We start from the raw sequence: 22178 nt of genomic DNA, 5'->3' as shown, positions 1-22178 counted from the left end.
GTGAGACTGGAAGTGACTCACTGGATCACGGAATCCACCTCTCTGCTGCAGCATTCATCACATCTTATAAACTCCCTTTAAAAACATCCAACCTTAGTCTTGAAACTGCTTTGTCATGCCCCTCACCTGCTCTGAGATATCCTACATTGTTTTAAAAATGCTGTTAATGAACTTGGAAAGCCTCAGCTCTCCTCACTGCTGCTAATTAAGCTTTTTTTCCCCAAGATATACACATGAAAATATGGTGTGTAGGTGTTTCTTTCCAGTTGCTTCTTCCAGAATGCTGCTCTGGGACCCCACTGATTAGAAACACAATTATTTTGCTCAGCCTTCATGGCTAATTGATCTGTGCTTGGAAGTGTCACCCAGCTTACAAATTTGGTCATGCAGTTTCTTCTGCTGTCAGAACTCTTCTCGGGAGGTTTGTTTCAAATAAGTCTGGGATCGCTCACTGAGTTATGGGAATGTGGGGCTGAGTACAAAAGCTTTGTAAATAGAAATCAGTTGTGTGTTTAAAGACAACTTTACAGAATTCTTCTCATCCACAGGGAGGATTTAAGTTTAGAATGCATTGCAAGGTAGTGTTACTGTCTCTATGATAGTTTTTCTAAGTCAGTGAAAAAACATACTTTAAGAATGCTTCTATGATCACAGAAAATTCTGAGTTGGAAGGGACCCAGAAGGATAATCCAATCCAACTCTTAGATGGATGGCCCATACAAGGATCAAGCCCACAATCTTGGTGTTATTAATACCATGCTCTGACCACCTGAGCTCATCTCAGGGCTTTTATGAAAGGAAATAGCATGACCCAAGCTTATGTCTTCCAGAAGGAGCAGGAATGACAAAAATCTCCTTAAAATTTTCTTTTCCAGATTTTTTTCTCCTCATTCACAACTTCCGTTGTCTTCAGTGGTAAATTTCTATGTCCACTGTTAGCCATGCCATTAAATTGTTCTTTTTCCTTTCAGTTCTAATTTCCTGGACTGATACCATAACTTCTGAATTGATTCCATAATTTCTATAATGGTATTATAACTGAAGCAGGTAACTTTATTTTTAAATTTTAAAATAAATGGGTAAGTAGATTCCACTTTCATCTGATATTCTAAGAGTATCGGAATTTACTATCGGCCTCTGGCAAGGAAAGTCAAATGGATTTTAAGATAAATGCAAAAAAAAATCCAGAAATACCTCTCCAGAGCTCTATTTTTTGATTCAAGTACAAGTAATCATTGAGTTGTTCATGAGAGATTTTCTTGATGAAGTAGGATGGGGCTCTTTCATATATTCCTTGGCGTTCTTTATTGATGCTTTCAGGTCACAATTGCACAAATTCCTGCTTTTGGTAGAGCTCTGGCAAAGGCAGTTTGACCCACGAGCATAGAAGGGGGAAATTTAATACTGTAAGTGGGGCTGTGTGCTTCCAAATTTGAAAATGACTGCTTAGGGCTTGGTTACTGAGGAAACCTCAGAGTCCAGTCATTTACCCCCACTTTGTATCAGAATTGCAGATGATCTTAATAATCATCTCTTGTATCCTAATATCCAATTTTGGACAGTGCTTCTACATTCACTGAGTCTCTTGACAGTATTGAATATTTTTGGCTGCAAGAGGCAGCAGCTGTAGGAGGGGGGGTTTGTGCAGTCTGTTTGTATATTATTCTGCCACATGATGTCCTCCTAAACCAGGTTAGAATTATGGAATGCAGGTACTCAAACTGCAATTCTTCAGCATTCAGACATGTATTTATATAGAAGGTACTATTCTTGTAGTAAACTATTACTTTAATCAGAAATACCTCCTCTATAATTAGTTTCAGTTGCTATCTATGGATAGTGAACATTTCTCCTGAGGCTGAGTGTTATTAATACAGCCTCATGGTTACCTGCATTAAAATCCAAAGCTTAAGAACTTTCAGCATTTTCAGTTTGTTCAGCTTATTCTTACTGGTACTGCTCACTACTTTGTAGAAGCATTTTGTCGTAGTGGTGCATTTTTTGCACCAAGGTACATTATGAATGTTGCACACATTATGAGAATGTTGTAATTAATCTTATTAATAAATTACTTTAAACAAAATGTCTAGTACTTGTATTTAGTGTATGACAGAAACAAAGACTTTTATGTACAGCATCCTGCTTTTCCTTTGTGCCATATTACTTGTTGCTTTAAATAACTTTTCTTCTTCTGTCAAAAATTTGTGTTCTTTCTAATGCTGGTGTAGTATATTTTTGTGTACTTATGTTTGCACAAATGTTAGTTTTCTGCCAGTTCATTAAGTTAGAGGGGATAATCTCCCACCCAGACAAAGGAAAATAATGACACTAAAGCAGCAGCCTTGAGGATTTTGGTCATGGTGCTGAGCACCTGGTTCACTGGAGGTCAGTAGTGCACTGTCTTGTCTCAGCTCTCAGTGTAATGTTTCAGAATATTAACCAAAACAAGAATAGAAAAATAACTCTGCTTTGTTTTCAGCTGAGTCAACAGATCTGTCTTCTCTCCATACTTTAACTGAGTCTGTGCATATTCATATATATGTACAGAAATGTGTATCTCACCCTATGGAACCAGCAGAGATACAAATGAAGCTTCACCCCTTGCTCATGTGAGCTATTACTGTGTTAGGTGTTTACATTGGGCATGGATTATTTATAACACAGGTTTACGAGGTGGCTGGATAGTAGCAGAAAGAAAATTTTCCAATACAGATATCTCAGTTGTTGAAAGTTTATTTGCAGATCTGGCTCTTACTATGTCCTCTGAATTAGAAGCTTGGACTTATGACACACTGCAGGGCTTTCTTCTGGTATGGAATTGAAGTTTAACCTAAACTTCAGTGTAGGATTTTTAAATGGACTCATTCTTCAGTTAAACAAGAAGGGAAAGGGTCACATAGCAAATTATTAAGGAAATTTAAAAAACTGTTTTCTGTGTAATACTCAGTAATTGGTCCATCCCTCTGCCCTGAATGCATCCAGCACTATTTAAAGTAATTATACTAAGGATCACAGTATTTAGGCATAGGTTACATTCATAAAGAAAAAACAAAATGCTGTTCTAGCATGCCAGTGAAATCTGCTTTGACAAGTTAATCCAGTATTTATTTAAACAATGGTAATAAAATATTTAATTGCACTTTAAGATTTATATTTCTGTCATCCAACCAGGTGAAAAATTCTGAACCAAACATATATCAAGCAATGAAAATGCCTCAAGTACATCAAATACCAGTCCATTATACAGATTAATGAAAGAAACTGAGCTGCAATGATCACAGGTATTAAATATTTAATTCTCTTTCTGTTCTTTGAGTCTAAAGCAAGAGGGAAATACCCCTCTCCTCCCAAAGCCAGCCCTGTTGGTTCCTGAGGAATGTTAATCAGCTTCCTAGTGCCAGCAGGCTACAATCACCAACTACTAATTAGTTTTAGATAGCAAATAGTTTTATTGGTAATGAGGCTTTAGTTTCTCGGAGGCACCAGACTGAGCTTCATTCAGATTTATTCAGTTATTTATTAATAATGTTATTTTGCAGTATGAACAGTTTGAGCATGTTTAATGCCAAATATTTGTCTTTCACTTAATAGTATCAACACACCATTTTAAAATGGGTTTTGCTTATAGAGCAGCTGATTTTAAATTAACTTTCCATTTAACAGTGACAGTATTTGTCTCCTTGTTACTCCAATTGTTTACTCTCTTAGACATGTTTACTACTCAGGCAATTATCTAATTACCTGAGGTAAGAACATGTAATTGGAGGAGTTTTTAAATTAACTTCCTGTCACATTGCCTCTCTAGGTCTGTTCATGGTCTCATGTCAAGTGCTGCTATTTTTGCAAGGTGTAAAATTCTCTGCTAGGTGTTTCACAAACAAGATTTTAATTTGTTGGAGCTGCCAACTGTGAGTAGAGAAAACAGATCATTCTCCACTTCATGTAATGCTGTTGTCAGGTGTGAGGTTAATTTGTATGTTCGCAAAAGTTAGCCTTAAAATACTTTCTACCATAAAGGCAGAGAAATATCATAATCCAGCAGATTGTAACAAATTCTGTGGAATGGTTTCATACCTGGAGCTGTATCAGGGAGTGAGAAATTAGACATTTCAGCACCTACATGAGGATCTCAGTTTGGTACCACCTTTCTATGTGGTAAGTTTGCACTATAGGATTTGGTTTAATGGGTAAAAACATGAAAAAATGCCATGCCTGTTTCCTTGTAACATGGTGTATTGAAAGTAAGACTAGAGGAGGCAGAAATGGGACATGTTTCCTGGCATGCTGTCTTTGTTTCTGCTAAACATTGCAGGCCTTATTTGGCCTTTAATCCTTCATAAGCACCAACCCACTGTCAGATAATGGTGGAAGAATGTAGCATATTGAAACATTTTGGATTTTATGCTTTTTGTATTTTCATTGCGGGCTTCTGCTTTTATATTTTCAGTATTTTAGAGTAAAAGCCTGAATTTTATTGATAGTCCCAAAAGATCAGGCCTTTAAAGGCATAACTTTTGTCAAAGACACATGTCTAAGTTGCAGTTCTGAAAATGCTTGCAAATGCTTTCTGTTGGCATGTGGAGTCCATTTTTGGCTTGTTTTTGTAGCTGAAAGTTCCCCAGTATGATTAAAACATTCTCAATTTTGACAAATTGAGCACTAGAAGCTAATGGATTTGTTCTTCTTTTGAGTAAATATGTGGAAAGCAGTTTTCAAGGCATATGTAATTGTATTTATGCCATCAAGAAAATGAGTGCTATTTCTATATTCTACTCAATAGAGTATCTGTCTGAGCTGAAGAATAACTCAAGTTTTTGGTTTAGCTTCCAGTAAAATTTCTATCACCAATAACAAATGTAAGAATCATTAATGAGATACTTTGTTGCTCTGTCAAATGTGATCCTTCTACTGGGCCCAAGAATCCTTGAATTATTTTTTTTGCAATAATGCAACTTTGCTGAATATTCTAGAATAGTTTCCAGCTTGCTTCTTAATGCATTCTTAGGGAAAATGGAAGACATGGATTTGAGTTCACTCGTTCTGAGGAGAAATCAAGGTTGAGCTTTATATTTCATAGGTGACTGCTAGGCTCTTCTATGAACAATAGAACTTCTTTTTCTTAAATTGTATTTTGCCTTTCTACTTCCAAATAAAAAAATACACTCTGAATGTTTCAACATTATAATCAGCCCAGCTGAAGCCTATGGATATCAGGATATATCCGTTATAATGAAAATACAGATTATAGGTAAGTGAGGATCTAGGTTATCCTAGGTTTTAGGCTAGCTGTGTCCTCCTCTGCTCACCAGCTGTATTCCATGGGAAATTTGGTTTAAAACATGCTTTCCTTGTATTATGATTGTAGAAAATTATTTTTTTTTTTTGTTTAATGTAATGGCAGGGGGGGGACAAACTTATTCAAAGTATTTTATAAACTGAAATTTTCTACAGTACGTAGAATTTGAGGTTAATGGCATTAGAGTATGATCATTTCTGAGTGACTGTACATAGCTGTGAACTTGGATAATTAGGAAGAAACCTTTGATAATTAGGAAAAATAGGAGCAGATTGGTTCATATCTGTTTATTGAGTATGTTCTCTAAACTTGTTGATCAAGCATGGGATGCATCCCAACTATGATATACTGGAATCTGATGAGTAAGAGCCCAAGATTGACAGAGTAACCTTCTCCCTGATTTTACCAGGCACTGAAGAGAGACTGACAAACCTGTAATTACCAGGGTCTTCCTTCTCACTCTTCTTGAACTTTTGCCACTTTTCAGTCAGGTGGAAGCTCTCTGGACTATGAAGAGTTTTCAAAAATACAGAGAGAGGTGTTGCAGTAACATCAGCTGGCTCTTGCAGTACCCTGGGATGAATCCCATCGGCCTCATAGGAGATGAGGGTGAAATGGCACAGTTTGGTTGTATTCCCAATGGTCAGCTGATGTTTCCTTTTGTTCCTGGAAGTACATAGTACTCATGGACATTTCCTTTATTTCTGCCACACCAATCTTCTGCTTCCTTTTTTCCTGGAAGTATGAAATGCTTGCAGCTTACCAAGGTGCCAATAACTGTGAGCTAGTTCAGTGAAGAGCTGGTGCTTTAACATTTAGATATGCCATGTTGCTGTGTGTCACACAACATCACTCACAAGAGGATTATGCTGTGCTTAAATGACAAATGCATCACTCTGCCAAACCCCTCAAAGCTTGAATTTCTATACTTATTTGGAAACAAGCCCCTTAAGGCTGGTGATGGGTATTTCAAGTCTTTGGCTAGTTTCAATTTTCTTTAGCCTGTCTTGATGTGTGAGAAGCGCAGATCATTAACTTGCCAGTCAGGCAAAGGAAATATTGCTTTACAGCCTTCTAATTATTAAAAAAAAAAAAAAAATCTGTACACACATTTGTCCAGTGAACTTTTGAGGATCAAGTTATCTTTGACATCTCAGAAGTATGATGCAGCAGTGTAATAGCACATGCTGCTACTTGGAGGAGTTCTGCTTTTATTGTAAAGAACCTAGTTAAGCTGACTCTTAACACATCCCACTGCTTCCCCAAGTCCCCTTTAACCAGGATCCTTTTTTGGGGTGAGGGCACCCAAACCCAGCAGAATTGGATTTAACCAATTTTGGGGGATCTCCCCTCCTCACCCAATTCCTGCTGCCAAAATCCAGCCTTGAGGCTCAGCTCCCCATCCCCTCAATCTCTCCAAGGATTTGCACTTGGATTTCCCAATCCAGCGGGCAGCAATGCTGTTCTCCTCACTGTGTATCTTAATTGTAGCAATTGCTTAAGAAATAATTAAAATAAATTCAAAGAATGAAAAGACAATAAAGAACTGCCAGCTCCAACCAAGGGGTGCTCAAGCTCCTTCTCAGTGATCTGCTTTAATTAACCAATGCAAATGGACCAGTTAAAGCCACCTTGATACAGTTTTATTATTTTTAATTGAATTCTAGAGAAATATTGCAGAATAGAAAAGAATATTTTTAACCCCAAAACTTTCAGGGCTCTTTCAGGGGTCCACAGGACAGGGCTGCGCTGCACCCCCAAACTGAGGAGAATTGGGAGAAAAGATAAACCCAGACTGAGATTCCTGGAGATTGGTGCAGCTTCTGCCAGCCAGAACAATCCTGGGTCTGAACACACACCTGTGAATCCCAGGAACCTGGGACATCATCAATATCCTCAGGAGCCTTTTTATTAAAAGCAGATTTCCAGAGAATTAACAGAATACGGAAAATTAAACAGAAATGTAAAGGAACAGCTCCCCCAGCCCAGCAGATGGCAGCATCCAAAGGAAAATGAACAGAAAGATGATGGATTGGGACCATCACCAATCCCAAATCCTCGTGTGGAATACCACTCTGCTTTGGTTTATAAATCACCACTCCTCTTAGTGGACAAACCCTTCAGCTTTGCTCCCAGTTCCCAACTGTGGCCACCAAGACTCTGCTGTAGCGTGTCCTGGTAGGAACATCAAGTGGTACAGATGGAATGTGGAGCAGGGGAAGAATTAGGATAATTTCTCTTCTCCAATTCCAGTTTTCTCAGTGAGGTTGGGAAAAATAAGGAGAATTTAGTTTACATGAGAAGATGGAGTCTGTTTTTAATGACCGGCAGACAACACATGTAGGGAAACATTTCCACCTCTCTCAGCACGGGCAAACCATAAACAGCAAGATGGACTCTTGGAACAGAAATGATCAGGTGCCTTCTACAAGGTGGCATCTCCCCAGACAGCAGCAGTGTAACCCCATGGGGAGGGGAGGAGAGGAGAGGAGAGGAGAGGAGAGGAGAGGAGAGGAGAGGAGAGGAGAGGAGAGGAGAGGAGAGGAGAGGAGAGGAGAGGAGAGGAGAGGAGAGGAGAGGAGAGGAGAGGAGAGGAGAGGAGAGGAGAGGAGAGGAGAGGAGAGGAGAGGAGAGATGAATTTCTTACAAATTTTCCTTACGGATAACACATCAGAAAAGAAAAATTGCAAGTGAATTGTTAATTTGCCAAATGACAGCCCTGGGAGACACATTTTTCCTGCTGTGCTCCTGCTCTTTTCACGGTAGCCTGAATAAGTTTTCCAGCCAGGAGACCCCATCTTAGCAGGAAGAGCCACCCCTCAGTACTACAGTTATTTACACCTCGGCTCTTGGCTGCAGAGAAGTGTCCTGAAAGCCCCAGCAGGACCACAACCTTCAGCACAGGTCCCCTTGCACAGTCCAGGTGCACACAAAGCACACACTGGCCTCAAACTCCTCCCTCCTGACTCAGTTACCTTCTGGAATGCCACAGAAAGAATTCCAACCTACCTGGGATTTCCTTCTCCTCCCGGCCTTCAGGGCACTGCTGGACAAAGGCAGCAACCCCTCCCTGGCCTGCTGGATTCAGTTTGACTCCTCCAAGCTCTCCCGCACTGTGGAATGACAACTAAAATGTTCTACAGGGGTATAACCAGACCAAGAGCTGTCCCAAAGCACATGAGCTAAAGACAACCCTGCAAGCACTGCTGTGGTATCCAACACTAAACTAGAGGTTTCAACCTCCTTCTGACCACCTAACACAGCTAATGAGGGCAAGAAAATTAATTTAAATTAAGCATAATGGGCTTATTTTCCAACAACCCGTTTTGCAGGTTTACAATGAACCTTCACAAGAAGAGCTTCCTCAGTACATGGATTTCAAATCAGTGGCCAAACCCAGTAGGTCAGAAAGGGAAAAACAATTGCTGGCAGTGCTGGAAGCACTGATGGCCCTGAGTTACAGCAACTTGACCTAAACTGAAGGAGAACCTGAGCCCCTGTAAATATGGCATCAGGTATCTGTGCATGTTACATTTCATAAGCAAAAGGTTCCATGGGAAGCGCATTAAAATTGTTTCTACTTGTCCTTTCACAAAGCAAGACTGTTTTTCCCTACAGCAAATGTTTTTTGAATTAAAAAGATAACACTTCACTCATGGAGAAGAAAAAGATGAGATCTGCTAAATTTCCCTAAGCCAGGCAACACAAAACAAAACAAAACGAAGTAAAACTTTTCAGTTTGGGTCAAAAAGAATCTTTCATTCCACTTTTTCACCATTTTCAACAATCTACCATATTAATTTTGTCTCTCTTCAAACAAAAAGCCAATTCAGCTTTGAAAACCGTATATTCTGGTGTCCCAAGCTAACACATCAATGCATTTGTCTTCTCCTGTGCCCAAATACATCTTAGCATAGAAACATCCAAACTCCCTTTTCCTGGGAACCTGATTTCCAGTGTGTTCTGCTTGCTTGGATTTTCAATTCCACTTTGCCCAGCTGCTCCTGGCTGTGGCATCTGGGGCAGGACAGGGAGGGTTTCACACCTCATCTTTCCCAGGAGCTGCAATCAGAGCCTTTGGGTCCTGCTGTGTCAGCCTCCCCAGGCCCTAAAGCAGCATTTCCTTCCACCCTTGCCGGAGCTGCCTCACAACCCCCCAGGAAGCCCCATATCAAACCCCAACCGCTTTGGTTTGTTTGCTTGTTCCCAGCCCAGAGGATTTCACTGAAACAAGGGCTGAAAATCTTCCTGAAAAGAGGAGCAGAGGGACTCTGCGCCTCCAAATGCAAACACCCAGCCACCACCACTCCTGTTCCACCAGTGAACCCACATTTTGTTCTATTTTGAGATGGGCCTCCACTAAACCTCCAATTTTTCTCTCCTGCAGTAATTTTGAGGCCCAGGGAGCGGCCATGCCCAGGAGATTTGCCAAAATCCGCTACGATTTCACTGCGCGAAACGCCAATGAGCTGTCAGTGCTGAAGGATGAAATCCTAGAGGTACGTGACCACTCCTGGGAAAGGTGTGTCCCCTCCCCTTCTCAGGGGCAGGAGAGAGCTCAGGATACCAGCAAGAACCAACCCCATTTTCCCTGGTGCTGTCTCAGCAGTGACATGGAGCTTTGCTCAAATCCAAAGCTGGAACAGGCTGCTGGTGCTGGGCTCTGTCACTTCCTCAGCTCAAACACATCGGTCCCATCTTAACCTCAGTGAGGAGGGAGGAAACAACTCCCTGTCGTGCCCTGCTCATCCCCTGCTGGACACAAATCTGTTCCTAACACCGAGTTACTCTCCACAATCCTCAGGAGTTTCACAGGGAAAGTGACACTGGGTGAAGTGTCACTGGAGTTTTCCCAGAATCACAGGATGGCCTGGGAGGGAAGGGACCTTCAAGCTCATTTAATTATGAGCGTGTTCCTTGCTCCCAGTTTGTGCTTCCTGCTACTTCTGTTCCGCTGTGGAGCAAAACCTGCAGCCCTGGGATCAGGAAATCACTGATTAGAAGTAGCAGAGAGCACTGAAAGGGTTTCAATCCCAACTCTCCAATTGTAGATTCTCACAGATCTGTCCTTCCACATCAGGCAACAACCAAGGGGTGATGGGAGGAAAATAAATGTCAGCACAGGGGCACAGGAAAATGGGAACATGGTTCTCAGAAACACAAAGTCCATCCCCCCAACATCTGGTGCCTCACAGGGGCTGGGATTTTCCCCTCTTGCTGTGAAGTTTGCAGGGCAGTTCCCTTATTTCATCAGCCCAAAGGGAACTAAATAACTCAAAGCCAGGAAGATGACAAACTGAAGCAAAACCCCAACACCAACACCAGTCCTCAGGGAATGAGACCCTGTCCCTTGTAGCACTGGGAGCCATGACTCTGACAGATCAGCTTACACCCCTGAGCACACCTGGAGCAGAAGCTGGTGGGTGTTGAGGGTTTTATGTCCTTTGAATGGGGCAAGGAGGAACAGGGTGAGTTAGACACATGAGAAACAACTGGTCCCACTGTAAACTTGTTCACAAAACAGATGAAAAGGAGTCCCCAGTCACACTGCAAGAAACCATAAAGCAGCTTTTTAGATCCTTCCTATCCTTCATCCTGCAGAAGAACTGCAGAAATCAGTTTTTCCCAAAGAGAAAGTGAGGTTTCAAAAGCTGAAGGCAGACTCTTGGCTCAGGGTGGGGGAAAAGGCAGATCTTCCACTCCCCTCTAGGGCCCACCAGCCTCCAAAACTGTGGCAATCTCTCAGTACACTTTTGTTCCTGATGGTATTCTGAAGGTCCAAATGTCACCGCTCACCCTATTGCTCCAACAGAGCACTTAATCTTGTTCTTTAGAGCTAAAATACAAAAGTAAGCACTTTCCTGGGCTGTATCGACAGAGTTAATAAAAGTGCTGAGCCACACCCCCATTTTCTTTCCAATTTCCCCACAAACACATTTAATGGGATTTTTGACTGAAGATTTTATTTCATTTCCTCCCTGTTTCTATAGAACTTATTCACCAAATGGATGAGCTGAATGACGAGCTGCTAAAGAAGATCACAAACAATAAAATTCAGCCTCCCCACAGGAATTTCAAAGTGGAAAAACCTCAGCAAGTTTTTGTGCCCCTCACCTTTGAATCCAGCACTGAAGAAGTCAAAGCCTGGCTGGAGGCCAAGTCATTCAGCAAAGAGTAAGATTTGCTCTATTGCCACATGAAATGCTCGTCCTTCCCTGGAGAAGGAGCTGGGGAGGCTGCTGGCACCATCTCACCTGGGACAAGTCACTGGGATTTACTTACAGAGCCTGTGTTGTAAATTAGATTTCAACCCTATTAAATCCAGGCTCTATAACCAGGATGTTCAGAGCCCAAATTCACTCCCATTCTTTCCTAGAAACATTTTATTTAAGAAAAATAATCAACAAACCAAACCCATGGCCTGAAATGCTACTGGAATCACAGCTGCCACCCTGGCACAGCCCCAGGGCCCTGTGATATGATCCCAGTGCAGCTCCCAGTCTCCCATCTCCCACTCCTCACCTCTGGCATGGGGCCACCTGCAGCACAACCATCCTCTCCCCACTTTGTGTCTCCCCAGGACCGTGGAGCACCTGGGCATCCTCACTGGAGCTCAGCTCTTCTCCCTCAACAGAGAGGAGCTGAAGAAGGTGTGTGGTGATGAGGGAAACAGAGTGTACAGTAAGATCACGGTGGAGAAAAACCAGCTGGAGGTGTTTTTCTGGATAATTCCTGATGGAATGGGGGGCTGTGCCAGCAGTGTCATATAGATCATTAAGAAAGCATTTTAAGAAACACAGTTGGGGGGGGGGGGGGATGCAACCAAACCTACACAAGCAATAAAATACACGTAAGAATTCTGAAGTGTCTTTTAAGCTAAAAGGCCCCAAATCCATAAGATCCCAGGGGGGATCCTGGGTTTAGTCACAGCCTTGCTGGGATCTGAGAAGGGCACTCACCTTGTCAGGGAGGGATGAAGAGGACAATCCTCCTGAGAAGCCCTGGCTCTGGATTAGGGTGGAAAAGAGTAGGATGGCAAGCACAGGAAGTGAAAAATTTCTACAATGAAAATAAAAACAAATGTTGAGCTAGGAAACACCCCACCTTCTAGTCCTGGGGTGTAGAGGAAAGCAAATCACAGGGAATTACAGTTACCTGGGATTTTAACAGGAGTGTACATGACAGCTCTGTAAAACTGGGAGCCACAGCAGCACTTCCTAAAACAGATGTCTCAGCAGACCTTACTGCAGAGGTCACTTTTACAAATTTCCATGCGACTGAGCTGTGCACCTGATCTGTTTGTACTGCCTGCAGACACTGCTATAAAGTACTGTATGTGATGTAACTGAGCAAAGGAGACAATGATATAACCATGCACTGTACAAGAGTTATTAAAATAGTTAAGTTATACTTATAAATCCATCTCCGTCTCTTTCACTGTGTTTTCATAATGGTTTGTCACTGACAGTCTCAGAAACTCAGCAAAATGTCTGAAACCACACATTTCCTCTTGGGTTTGGGGGCTGACATTCAACACGAAGGGTGTTATGGCCTGGATAGCTGTGTTTTAAAAACAGAGGTGAAAATCTGACACATCTTAAGAATCAGGAACCACAAAAGTCGCAAGCTGAACTCCTTTTCTTGTCTGGTCTAGTGGAAGATGTTCCACCCATGGCAGGGGGTGGAACTGGATGGTCATTAAAGTCCCTTCCAGCTCAAACCAGTCTAGGAATCTGTGATTCCATGACTCACAAGGGAGGCTCTCCTATTCCTTGGCAAAGAAGCCAGATGCAGTTATGAACCTGTTTCAATTCAAACAGCACTTAAACCTTTGCATTATTCTTTTTTGGGTTGGGCAAAACATGAAAAGGTTGTACAAAAGCATTCTTGCCTGTCAGGAAGGGAAACTTCTGTGGCAGCTGTCCCAAGTGGAACCATATAGAAAGAGGGAACAGCATAACCCCGTGACACAGCCAAGCAACAGATTCACCGACACTGCCAGCCACTCTCTGTCTCAGGTGAACAGAAACACTAACAAGATCAGCTCCTCTACAGCCGAAATAGAGTTTAGGCAAACGAAGAGCCCAAAACAGCTGCTCTGGGGGCTCTCTCAGCGGCTGGAGCTGTGCCCGACATTTCGAACCTCCGAGCCTCCCTTCACGGCCGCCTCCCCTCACGGCCTGCCCGCCGCCATCTTGCGGCGCCGGCGGCCATGAGGGACGGGCGGCTTGAGGGCGGGTCGGGCGCCGTGCCGGCCGCGGGGAAGACCCCCGGGTGGTTCTGAGGACCGGAGACCCCGTGGCCGGGAGTCCCCGGGGCCGGCAGAGCCCCGGACAAGCTCTGCTGGGGACAATGGCGGCGTCAGGGTCGCCAAGGCGACCGGGAGCAGCCAATCAGAGCCGCTCTCCTTGCCACCGCCCCGCCCCGGGAGCAGCCAATCAGAGCCGCTCTCCTTGCCGCCGCCCCCGCCCCGGGAGCAGCCAATCAGAGCCGCTCTCCTTCCCGCCGCCCCGCCCCGGCTCCTCCCGGCCGCGGCCGTCTCGCGCCCGCGCTCCTGATTGGCGCTGCCGCCCAGCCGGTCTGGGATTGGCGCGGGAGCGCGCGGGCCGCGGGTGCGCGCGCAGCCGGTCCCCTCCGGGCACGCACCGTCCCTCATAGGCGCTCGAGCCCCCGGAGCCGCGGACATGTCGGTGTCCCCCGTGAAGCGGCAGAAGATGGAGTCGGCGCTGGACCAGCTCAAGCACCACACCACGGTGGTGGCCGACACCGGGGATTTCAACGGTGAGAGCGGCGCGAGGGGATCCTGTCACCGCATCTCTCCTTAGCCCCCTCTCCCGCCCCCCTTCACGGAGAATGGGCGCGCCCGGCCGAAGGGGCGCGCGCCGGGGGGAGCGAACCAACCTGCGGCCCGGTGGGGGGGGTGCGGGGGGAAGGCGCTCGGCGCCGCCTGGGTCCCCATCCCGGGGCAGATCCGCCCAGGCGGGACTTTTTCCTCCCGTGATCTTCTCCCAGTGTGCCCTGACCACCACGTTCAGCTCTGCGTGCTGTCAGACTCAAGCCAGGCTCTGCTGTGCTGATGAATTCGGGTTTTCTTCCCGAGACCTGTCCAGATCTGGGACTTGTTTGGGGTTTTTCCAAACTCAAGGCAACCCGGTCCAGTGGAGGGTGTCGCTGCCTGTGGCGAAGGGTGGAACTGGACAATCTGTAAGGTCGCTTCCAACCCAATCATTAGAGGATTATGTAAAAATAATGCCAGAGTGCTTTTGTTTCCCTTATCTCCTGAGAATGAGCCAGCACACTCCTTTGTGAGAAAGGGAGGTGGCCTTCGATTAAAAAGCCACTTGTTCCCAAGCTGTCACTACCTGGCCCGGCACAGACACGGAGTCTGCTCAGTCCATCGGAGCCAAGACCTCCCTCCCTGGGTGTCTCCGAGTTGTGTAGAGCAGCCCTTGAATCCTGTCCTGCCCTCACCCAGGCCTGCAGTAATCCTTCCACTGCTTGCCTAATCCTGTTGGTGTAACAGTAAACAATCCTAAACAGCCACTGTCAGATGTCTTAAGAGTACTGAACTTAAGGTGGAGAGACCACAGGGGTGCCAGCAGCTCAGACACAGGAAAAAAACAAACCCCCAGGATGGCCAAGGGGATGTTTGTGTGCAGGCATAAGGATTGTAGAATATCCCATAGGGATCATCAAGTCCAGCTCCTGGCCCTGCTCAGGACATCCCCAAGTTGTTCTCTGGGCTGCTCTTAACAGCTGGGGGTTATTCTCAGAGTCCTAACAAGGCAAGAGCCTTACCTGGCTCTCTCCTGGCAGGTTAAACACTGGTGGAGGTGAAGGTGGCTGTTGCTGCTGCTGGTTCCCAGTGGTGTTTGTAGAAGGTGTCAGTACAGAACGGAGTTTCATTGATGTGCTGCTCTGCTTTAAGCAGTACCCACTGCATTGAAGTCTGAAGGAGCTGTTTGTATGGCGTGGACCTCTCTCCAGGATCCTGATCATTGCCTGGGAGGGATCTGTGGAAAAACAAGGCTTCATTTTAGTACAGTTGCACTCTCTCACTTGGAGTTTCATCCCTGTGGGAAGGGGCTGGTAGTACAGATTTTGGAGGGGTTTCTTTTTTACATTTTAATTGTATTGTTGAAACTGCTGAGCAGCCTGCAGAGGCTCTGCCCCATTTGCTCTGGTTCCAAGCTGCGATTACAGCCAGACAATGTGTGCCACAGCCTGCTGGAGGAAAACCTGGCATCACCTGGAACAGGCATAGTCCAGGGCTTAGGGTAAGACCAAGGGTCAAGTGTTTTCCTGGTAGGACAAGGAAATGAGAAGAACAGATACTGACAAACTGAAGCCATTTGGAAAAGGTTTAAAAAAGCAGTAAGAAAAGGTGCTGGAGTCTCACAGGTGAATTCACCTGTCCTGACCCCATCAGTTGGACACAAACAAAAGCCTGAATTTCCGACTTCTTGAAGGGAAGGTCCCCTGTTCTTTATTCCCCTCTTTGATTCCTGGAGCTCAGCTATGCTGGTTGGGATGAAGTTTGGAAATTAGTACTACTTCTCTCCATCCATCATTTCTACAGGTTTGTACTTTGGGGCAATTTCTGTAGTTTATAAACTTTGAAGTTTGCTGTATATTGTGACTGCAGCCCGGTTGTTCTGTACTCTGGAACAAACCAGCCTTCAGGCAGTGTTTAAACACCATTCGGTGCTGATGTGCTCTGTCATTAACAAATGTTTACATTCTTACCTGGTTGAGCAAAACCCTTCTGATTTCTCAGGCTGGCTGGCTGTTTCAAACAGGCTGGTTTTCTTTCCTCAGCCATAGATGAGTACAAACCCCTGGATGCCACCACAAACCCCTCCCTGATCCTTGCTGCGGCTCAGATGCCAGCATACCAGAAGCTTGTGGATGATGCTGTTGCCTATGGGAAGAAGCTTGGTGGGTAAGTAAAGAGGGGTTTCATCTCAGCAGACCTGTATTTAAAATGCCTTATTTATATACAAGCAACCTACTGGGGTTTCCCCCTCATGTACTTGTGGGTTTGCCTCCTGCCCCAGAAGGCCTCAACACTGAGGAAAACTCCTTATGCCCATTCCAGATGTGTTTTTCAGAAGTGCATTCTCATTTCCCAGCTCACACCTGGCCCTCCTTGCTCAGGAAAGCAACAGCATTACAGGAAAGTGTCCAAAGGCTAATCCTGCTGACAGGACAGAAGTGGCTCATTTGAACTCTGGAATTTAATGTTAAATGGGCTGTGAAATTTGATCTTCAAATCTGCACCAAAGTATAAACTCACCTTTTTTTTACTTCCATAAATGCTTTTGCTCTTTGTGGTTTTCAGGTCAGAAGAGGAGCAGATCAAAAATGCTTCTGACAAACTTTTTGTATTATTTGGAGCTGAGATCCTGAAGAGGATACCTGGCCGTGTATCCACAGAAGTAGATGCAAGGTTGGCTCTTATCCCTCTGGGTTATCCTGGATATTTGTAAATACAAAATGTGACCTGAGTTGGAGAAAGTTTTTTTTGTCTAGAAGACCAGTGGGACTTACATTATTAATAATGGATTTCCCTAAGTTTGACTAGAACTCTGTAACAAAAACAAGAAGCACTGACCTTGGATTTTCAAAATCTTCCTTTTGCTGCTTAAGCAAGGGAAACCTCACACTTCCAGTCATAGTTTTGCTAATTCTCTTCTAAGTGATAATAGCGTCTCAATTTAGCAAGAGACCTGTTTGAACAGTTTTTTTCAAGACTTGCACAGGACTTGGCTGTTAACTTGCTCAGTGCCAATTTTTGTTAATGCTCAGCTTCTGAATTCATTATGAGAAACTTCCTTCGAAGGGCTGACAGTCCAGGAGGGATCTGAGAACACAAACCTGCTGTTGGCATATAAATGCTGTTAAAACAGGACAGTGTTTTTCCATGGGGCCTTGGGGGAGAGAATTAAAAAAAAAAAATCAGTTTTAAACAGTGCCACTCTTGCCTTAAAGGTTGTCCTTTGATAAGGAAGGAATGATTCAAAGGGCAAGGCGCCTCATTGACCTCTACAAGGAAGTAGGAGTTGGTAAAGATCGGATTCTCATCAAGCTCTCTTCAACGTGGGAGGGAATCCAGGCTGGCAGGTAAGGCTGTGTGTGCCTGGCGTGCTGATTCATGGCATGCTCCTGCCTGTCCACAGGCACTGACATCGCATTCTGCACTTGAATAAACAGCAGTGCTGAAAGCACGGCATGAGGAAGTCTGTCATGAGCACGGAAGGTGCTCTGCCACAGCTTGCTGTTGAAATAGGCAAAGTTTCTTCATACAAGGGCCACAATTTCCTGAAATACCCTGCTAAGCTGGCTGCATTTGGCTAGAGGAACAGCATTAATAAAGCAGAGTTTGGCAGCATGAAACATTTGCTCTTAGCTGACGGTTTTAAAGCTTACTAAGTGCACCCCATTCCTAAATTAAGGAATGCAGTAGTTTGTACTTAGCAGCTCATTCCTGAATATGAATTCCATAGGTGAGCAAAGTGCTGTTCTAAGCCAGCCTGTGTCTGCAGGGTTCTGGAGGCCGAGTATGGGATTCACTGCAACATGACCTTGCTGTTCTCCTTTGCTCAGGCTGTTGCCTGTGCTGAAGCTGGAGTTACTCTGATTTCCCCGTTTGTGGGACGGATCCTGGACTGGTACATTGCAAATGGAGACAAGAAAACCTATGAGCCTTCAGAGGATCCAGGTGAGCACACATTTAACACTACTGAGAAAACAACATCTGCTCATTCAAACAGTTTACTCATAAAAATCCTCTTATGGCAAAATGCTGGGTTTAAGCATGTTCTAAATAATCACAATAAAGTTGCTGGTTTCTACATGTAGGAGTGAAGAGTGTCACCAAGATCTACAACTACTACAAAAAGTTTGGGTACAAAACCATCGTGATGGGCGCCTCGTTTCGCAACACAGGCCAGATCAAAGCGCTCACAGGCTGTGACTATCTCACCATTTCACCCAAGCTCCTGGCAGAGCTCAGCAAAGAGCACGTCAAGTTAACTCCCACACTCAGTGTCAAAGAGGGTGAGTCTGCTCCTGGGGGCTTGTTCCAACTTTCTTTCTTCTGCAGTGTTCAGAGTCTGGGGTTCTGGTCAGTGCTGTGGTACTTGCCGCCATCCTGCTTTAGGGATAAATCCAATTTCCTAGAGGAAATATTGTAGCCTCTTTACAATACCAGTGCTACAACTGCTGATGCTGAGATCTAATTGGATTACAGTGGGTTTGGAGTGTGCTTCCATACTCTGCACCTCTCCCCCTGGACAGGCAAAGAGGAAAGTTAATCTGCACATGCTCAGGGATGAAATTTTACTGAACAGTAGCAAAGATGGCAAACTTGGTTTCATCTTAATCTCTAGACATGCCAAGAGGTGTTTTCCCTCCAGAAACTGGAAACTAATCATACACAAGACTGAGTGATTTGATCTGGTGACACTATGCCACGATGGCTTGGAATCCTTGTTCCCATTACATTACTTCAAGGCCAGGTTGGACAGGGCTTGGAGCAATCTGGGATGGTGGACGGTGTCCCTGCTTGTGGCCAGGGAGCAGAACTGAATGGGCTTTAAGGTTCCTTTCCACCCAAATAATTGAAGGAATCTCTGATAATTCAAGTAATCCCTGTCCTGCAGCCTCATTAGAATACTGGTTTACATCTCAGAAAGCAGCTCTGTGTACAGCTGTAGCCCTGGGTTGCTGCCCACAGGCTGCTGCTGGCCTGGGAGCCTGCTATCAAGTGAGCTTTTGTTAGTTCTTGCCAAATAATCAAAGCCCTGATTGTTCACAATATTTACTGAGAATGTCTCAGTGCTGTGGGGCAGTTGCACAATTCCTTAGAATAGGCCTGGAATTGCTGTGCCATTCTGCAGCAGGTACAAGATAATGACACACACAAACACTGTTTTAAGATAAACTGATTTATTAGGCTACCTTTTTCCTCTTTGTTCTCCTCCAGCCATATCAGGAGCACTTCTACTCTCACATCCCAGACTGCAAGCAAATGCTCTTGCAGCAAGTCATACTGAAAGTATTTAAAATTTTTCCAACACATAGAAATGGTCAGAACTCAAGACAATTTTAAGAAGGTAAGAAACTGATCACCTGGTCTGTTTTTTTTTCTACTTCTGCACAGCTCAGGCGTGCGATCTTGAGAAGATCCACCTGGATGAGAAGGCATTCCGCTGGCACCACAATGAAGACCAAATGGCTGTGGAAAAGCTCTCTGATGGGATCAGGAGATTTGCTGCAGATGCAGTTAAGCTGGAGAGGATGTTAAAGGTGGGTATCACACTCCTCCTGTGTGCTGCAGCCAGCCTGGTGTGGCTGAGGATTAAACAAGTCTGGTCAGGTCATTGGACAGGTTAAGTAGGACAAGCCACCTAAATTCAGTGAACTTGGTAAGCCTCACTGCACACCAAGAAATTGGCTTTGGTGCCAGGTGTGGGCCATACCTGCAGCTTGAGGCTGCAGGGCTGGCAACTCATCAGGATAATTGTCAAAATGAGAAGTCCCTTTAAGTCTGATTCTGAGCTCTCAGCAGCATACAGGACACAAATAATCTGCAGGTAGTGAGCTGGAAATAAATTATGTTTGTACTTGCAGGCACTAAGAAAGAGCAGATCTGCTGTCAAAGTCTTATGTTAGATTGTGGAAAGGCTTTCACAGGGATTCATCAAACTGTTTTTTGGGAAAGAAATACTCAGTATACCTGATCTAGGCACTTGGTGACTGGCAGCTCCTTGCAGCATTCCCAAACTCTTACTTAGCTGTGTTTTGTTTATTCTTTTTCTAGGAGCGAATGTTCAGCACTGAAAATGGAAAATAAAAAAAGAAAAAATAATAATCAGCATTTCCCTGAGTGCTCCAAGCTGAGGTGGATCACCTGAGGTTCAGTGGATGTACAAATGTCTTACCTGTACAAGTATCATGCTGTGTATGGATAGGTTTCTGTATCATGCTTTTTTTTTATCAATTTGCAAAGGGACAAATGGAATTTCAACTTTTGGTGGCACTTTTGTCAATAAATGCAGATTAAAACCGACTTGCCTTATAACATGGTCAATTCATTGCTGCAGGAGACACCTGATAGGAGTTTAATTTTCAAATTCCCAATTAAGTTTCTAGTCCTAACATATAGAAGAAAAGTTTTTAATTTCAGGTTGTTTTGAAGAGCAGGCACAGATTTCACAAGCCACTCTTGGTACAAAACCCACAAATACTCCTGTGAGATATATGTCAAAATATGTATGTGTATCTTACTTGTTTATATAGATCCTGTTCTATAAAGAGGAGACAAGAACAAGTGATAGGACAAGAAGGAAATGGCATCAAGTTGTGCCAGGGAAGGTTTAGCTTGGATATTAGGGAACATTTCTTCACTGAAATCTGTCCAAGCTGGCACAGCTGCCCAGGGCTGAGTCCCCATCCCTGGAGAGATTTCAAAGGAACATGGATGTGACACCTGGGGACAGGGATAGCGGTGGCCTTGGCAGTGCTGGGGGAATGACTGGACTTGATTGTCTCAGCAGTCCTTTCCAACCTCAGTGATTCATTCCATGGTTTTAAGAGATCCCTGCTTATATGTGGATGCAATTTGCTGTTTCCTGACAAAGCTGCCTAAGCTTAAAGGGAGAAAAGGCAGCAGTGTGGCTCCAGCGCTGATGGGAGCCACTGATTCTCCCTGCAGTGTGACACAGCAGCTCTGCTGTCAGCACATCCAGAACAGCCTGGGAGCTGCTGTTCCAGCCAAAGGGACAGTCAGACACAGACAGCTGCTGCCCTCCCAGCCTGCCCTGGGAACAGTGCCAGTCTGCCAGAGGGAGGTGAAAGCCCCAGGGGACTCATCCAGACCCTTTGTCCTACAGCTGTTGGCGAGGGGGGAAGCAGACCAGGCAGAAAGCAGGCTGCCCAAAGGGAGGTGACCTTTTTTCCTGTCAAAGTCAAGCCAGCACTAAAAACTTGAGCCTGCCCCTCCTTACAACCATCGGACCCTCCACTGCACATCTCTTCTCAATTTAACCTATTTTGTATTTTTCACTTACTAAACTGAGAATTCCAATAGAAGTTCTTGGAATGGTTTGGGTTGGAAGGGGACCTTTCAACATGAAGCATGAGCAGGTTGCTCTAACACCATACAGTGCACCCACCAGGGCAGGGTAGGGATTTGGGCACACAGAAACTGGGGACTTGGTGCTATCCAAGTGGCTGGTCAGAGGCTTGGAGCCTCTGGAATAAATGCCCCTTTTTCCCCCCTGAGTGAGGCAAGAACCTTCACATGTATGGAATTTGTCCCTCACATAGGTGAGACACAACTGGGCCAGTAACACCGTGGAGCTGAAATGAAACTGAAGCATTGCAGAAGGTGCTCAAGAGAGAATGAAGTACTGCAGTGAAAAGGGATAAAGAAGTAGGAAAAGGTGCCTGGGTAACAGTTACTCCACTTACAGCCAGGTGTCTCTCAGGAGCTGAGGGGACAAGAGGGGTCACGAGGTCAGTCACGGGATCCCTTCCTTCCTGTGGTGGCAGCTGGTGTTTCCTCCTCAGCACTGGGGTTGTTTCTCTGCAGCACAGATGTGAGGTGCCTGACATCCGTGGCTAAGCCACAAAGTCCACATCCTTTCTGAAATGGAGAAAAATAAAACCAAGCACCACATAAACCTTCAGCTTGTACAGCTCTTTAGTCAGTCACTCTTTAACTCTTCCTCAACTTCCCCTTTGTTCAGCAGATGTAGGAATCTCTCTAAGGGCTCTGCCTGTGTCCGGCTTACAAACTCCTTCTGGGATTTCCCAGATCTCCATACCTCCTCAGATTAAGAAATCAGGAGACGTCTCTTGTCTCCCAGGAAGGTCT

General features: G+C 44.7%; 4 protein-coding genes across 4 annotated transcripts in view; 2 read left to right on the top strand and 2 right to left on the bottom strand.

Moving 5' to 3' along the window:
• Positions 1 to 2717: 2717 nt before the first annotated feature.
• Positions 2718 to 22178, bottom strand: part of GATD1 (glutamine amidotransferase class 1 domain containing 1) — a 28719-nt gene continuing 9258 nt past the window's right edge. Inside the window, exons 9-10 of the mRNA XM_085581396.1 lie at positions 12256 to 21947; positions 2718 to 6031 (exon numbers count right to left, since the gene is read on the bottom strand). The gene's annotated coding sequence lies outside the window, so the exon portion shown is untranslated. The remainder of the gene's footprint in view (positions 6032 to 12255; positions 21948 to 22178) is intronic.
• LOC146767293 (epidermal growth factor receptor kinase substrate 8-like protein 2) lies at positions 4016 to 12718 on the top strand. Its single transcript, XM_085581410.1, has 4 exons — positions 4016 to 4155; positions 9684 to 9795; positions 11287 to 11470; positions 11877 to 12718. Exons 3-4 carry the CDS (start codon positions 11301 to 11303, stop codon positions 12064 to 12066), a joined length of 360 nt encoding a protein of 119 aa, XP_085437536.1. The 5' UTR covers positions 4016 to 4155; positions 9684 to 9795; positions 11287 to 11300; the 3' UTR covers positions 12067 to 12718.
• The window catches only part of LOC110467579 (DNA repair protein RAD51 homolog 1), a 346458-nt gene continuing 331152 nt past the window's right edge, over positions 6873 to 22178 (bottom strand). The window contains exon 11 of the transcript XR_014955946.1: positions 6873 to 7371. The gene's annotated coding sequence lies outside the window, so the exon portion shown is untranslated. The remainder of the gene's footprint in view (positions 7372 to 22178) is intronic.
• TALDO1 (transaldolase 1) lies at positions 13911 to 20369 on the top strand. The gene is made up of 8 exons (XM_021549771.4): positions 13911 to 14077; positions 16115 to 16238; positions 16638 to 16745; positions 17288 to 17419; positions 17842 to 18017; positions 18158 to 18355; positions 19461 to 19606; positions 20121 to 20369. Exons 1-8 carry the CDS (start codon positions 13981 to 13983, stop codon positions 20151 to 20153), a joined length of 1014 nt encoding a protein of 337 aa, XP_021405446.2. The 5' UTR covers positions 13911 to 13980; the 3' UTR covers positions 20154 to 20369.

This window comes from Lonchura striata, chromosome 5 (genome assembly GCF_050655825.1).
Source record: "Lonchura striata isolate lonStrDom1 chromosome 5, ASM5065582v1, whole genome shotgun sequence".
Lineage (NCBI taxonomy): Eukaryota > Metazoa > Chordata > Aves > Passeriformes > Estrildidae > Lonchura > Lonchura striata.
Note: the sequence above shows the minus strand (reverse complement) of the source record. Positions and strands in the feature narration are given on the sequence as shown.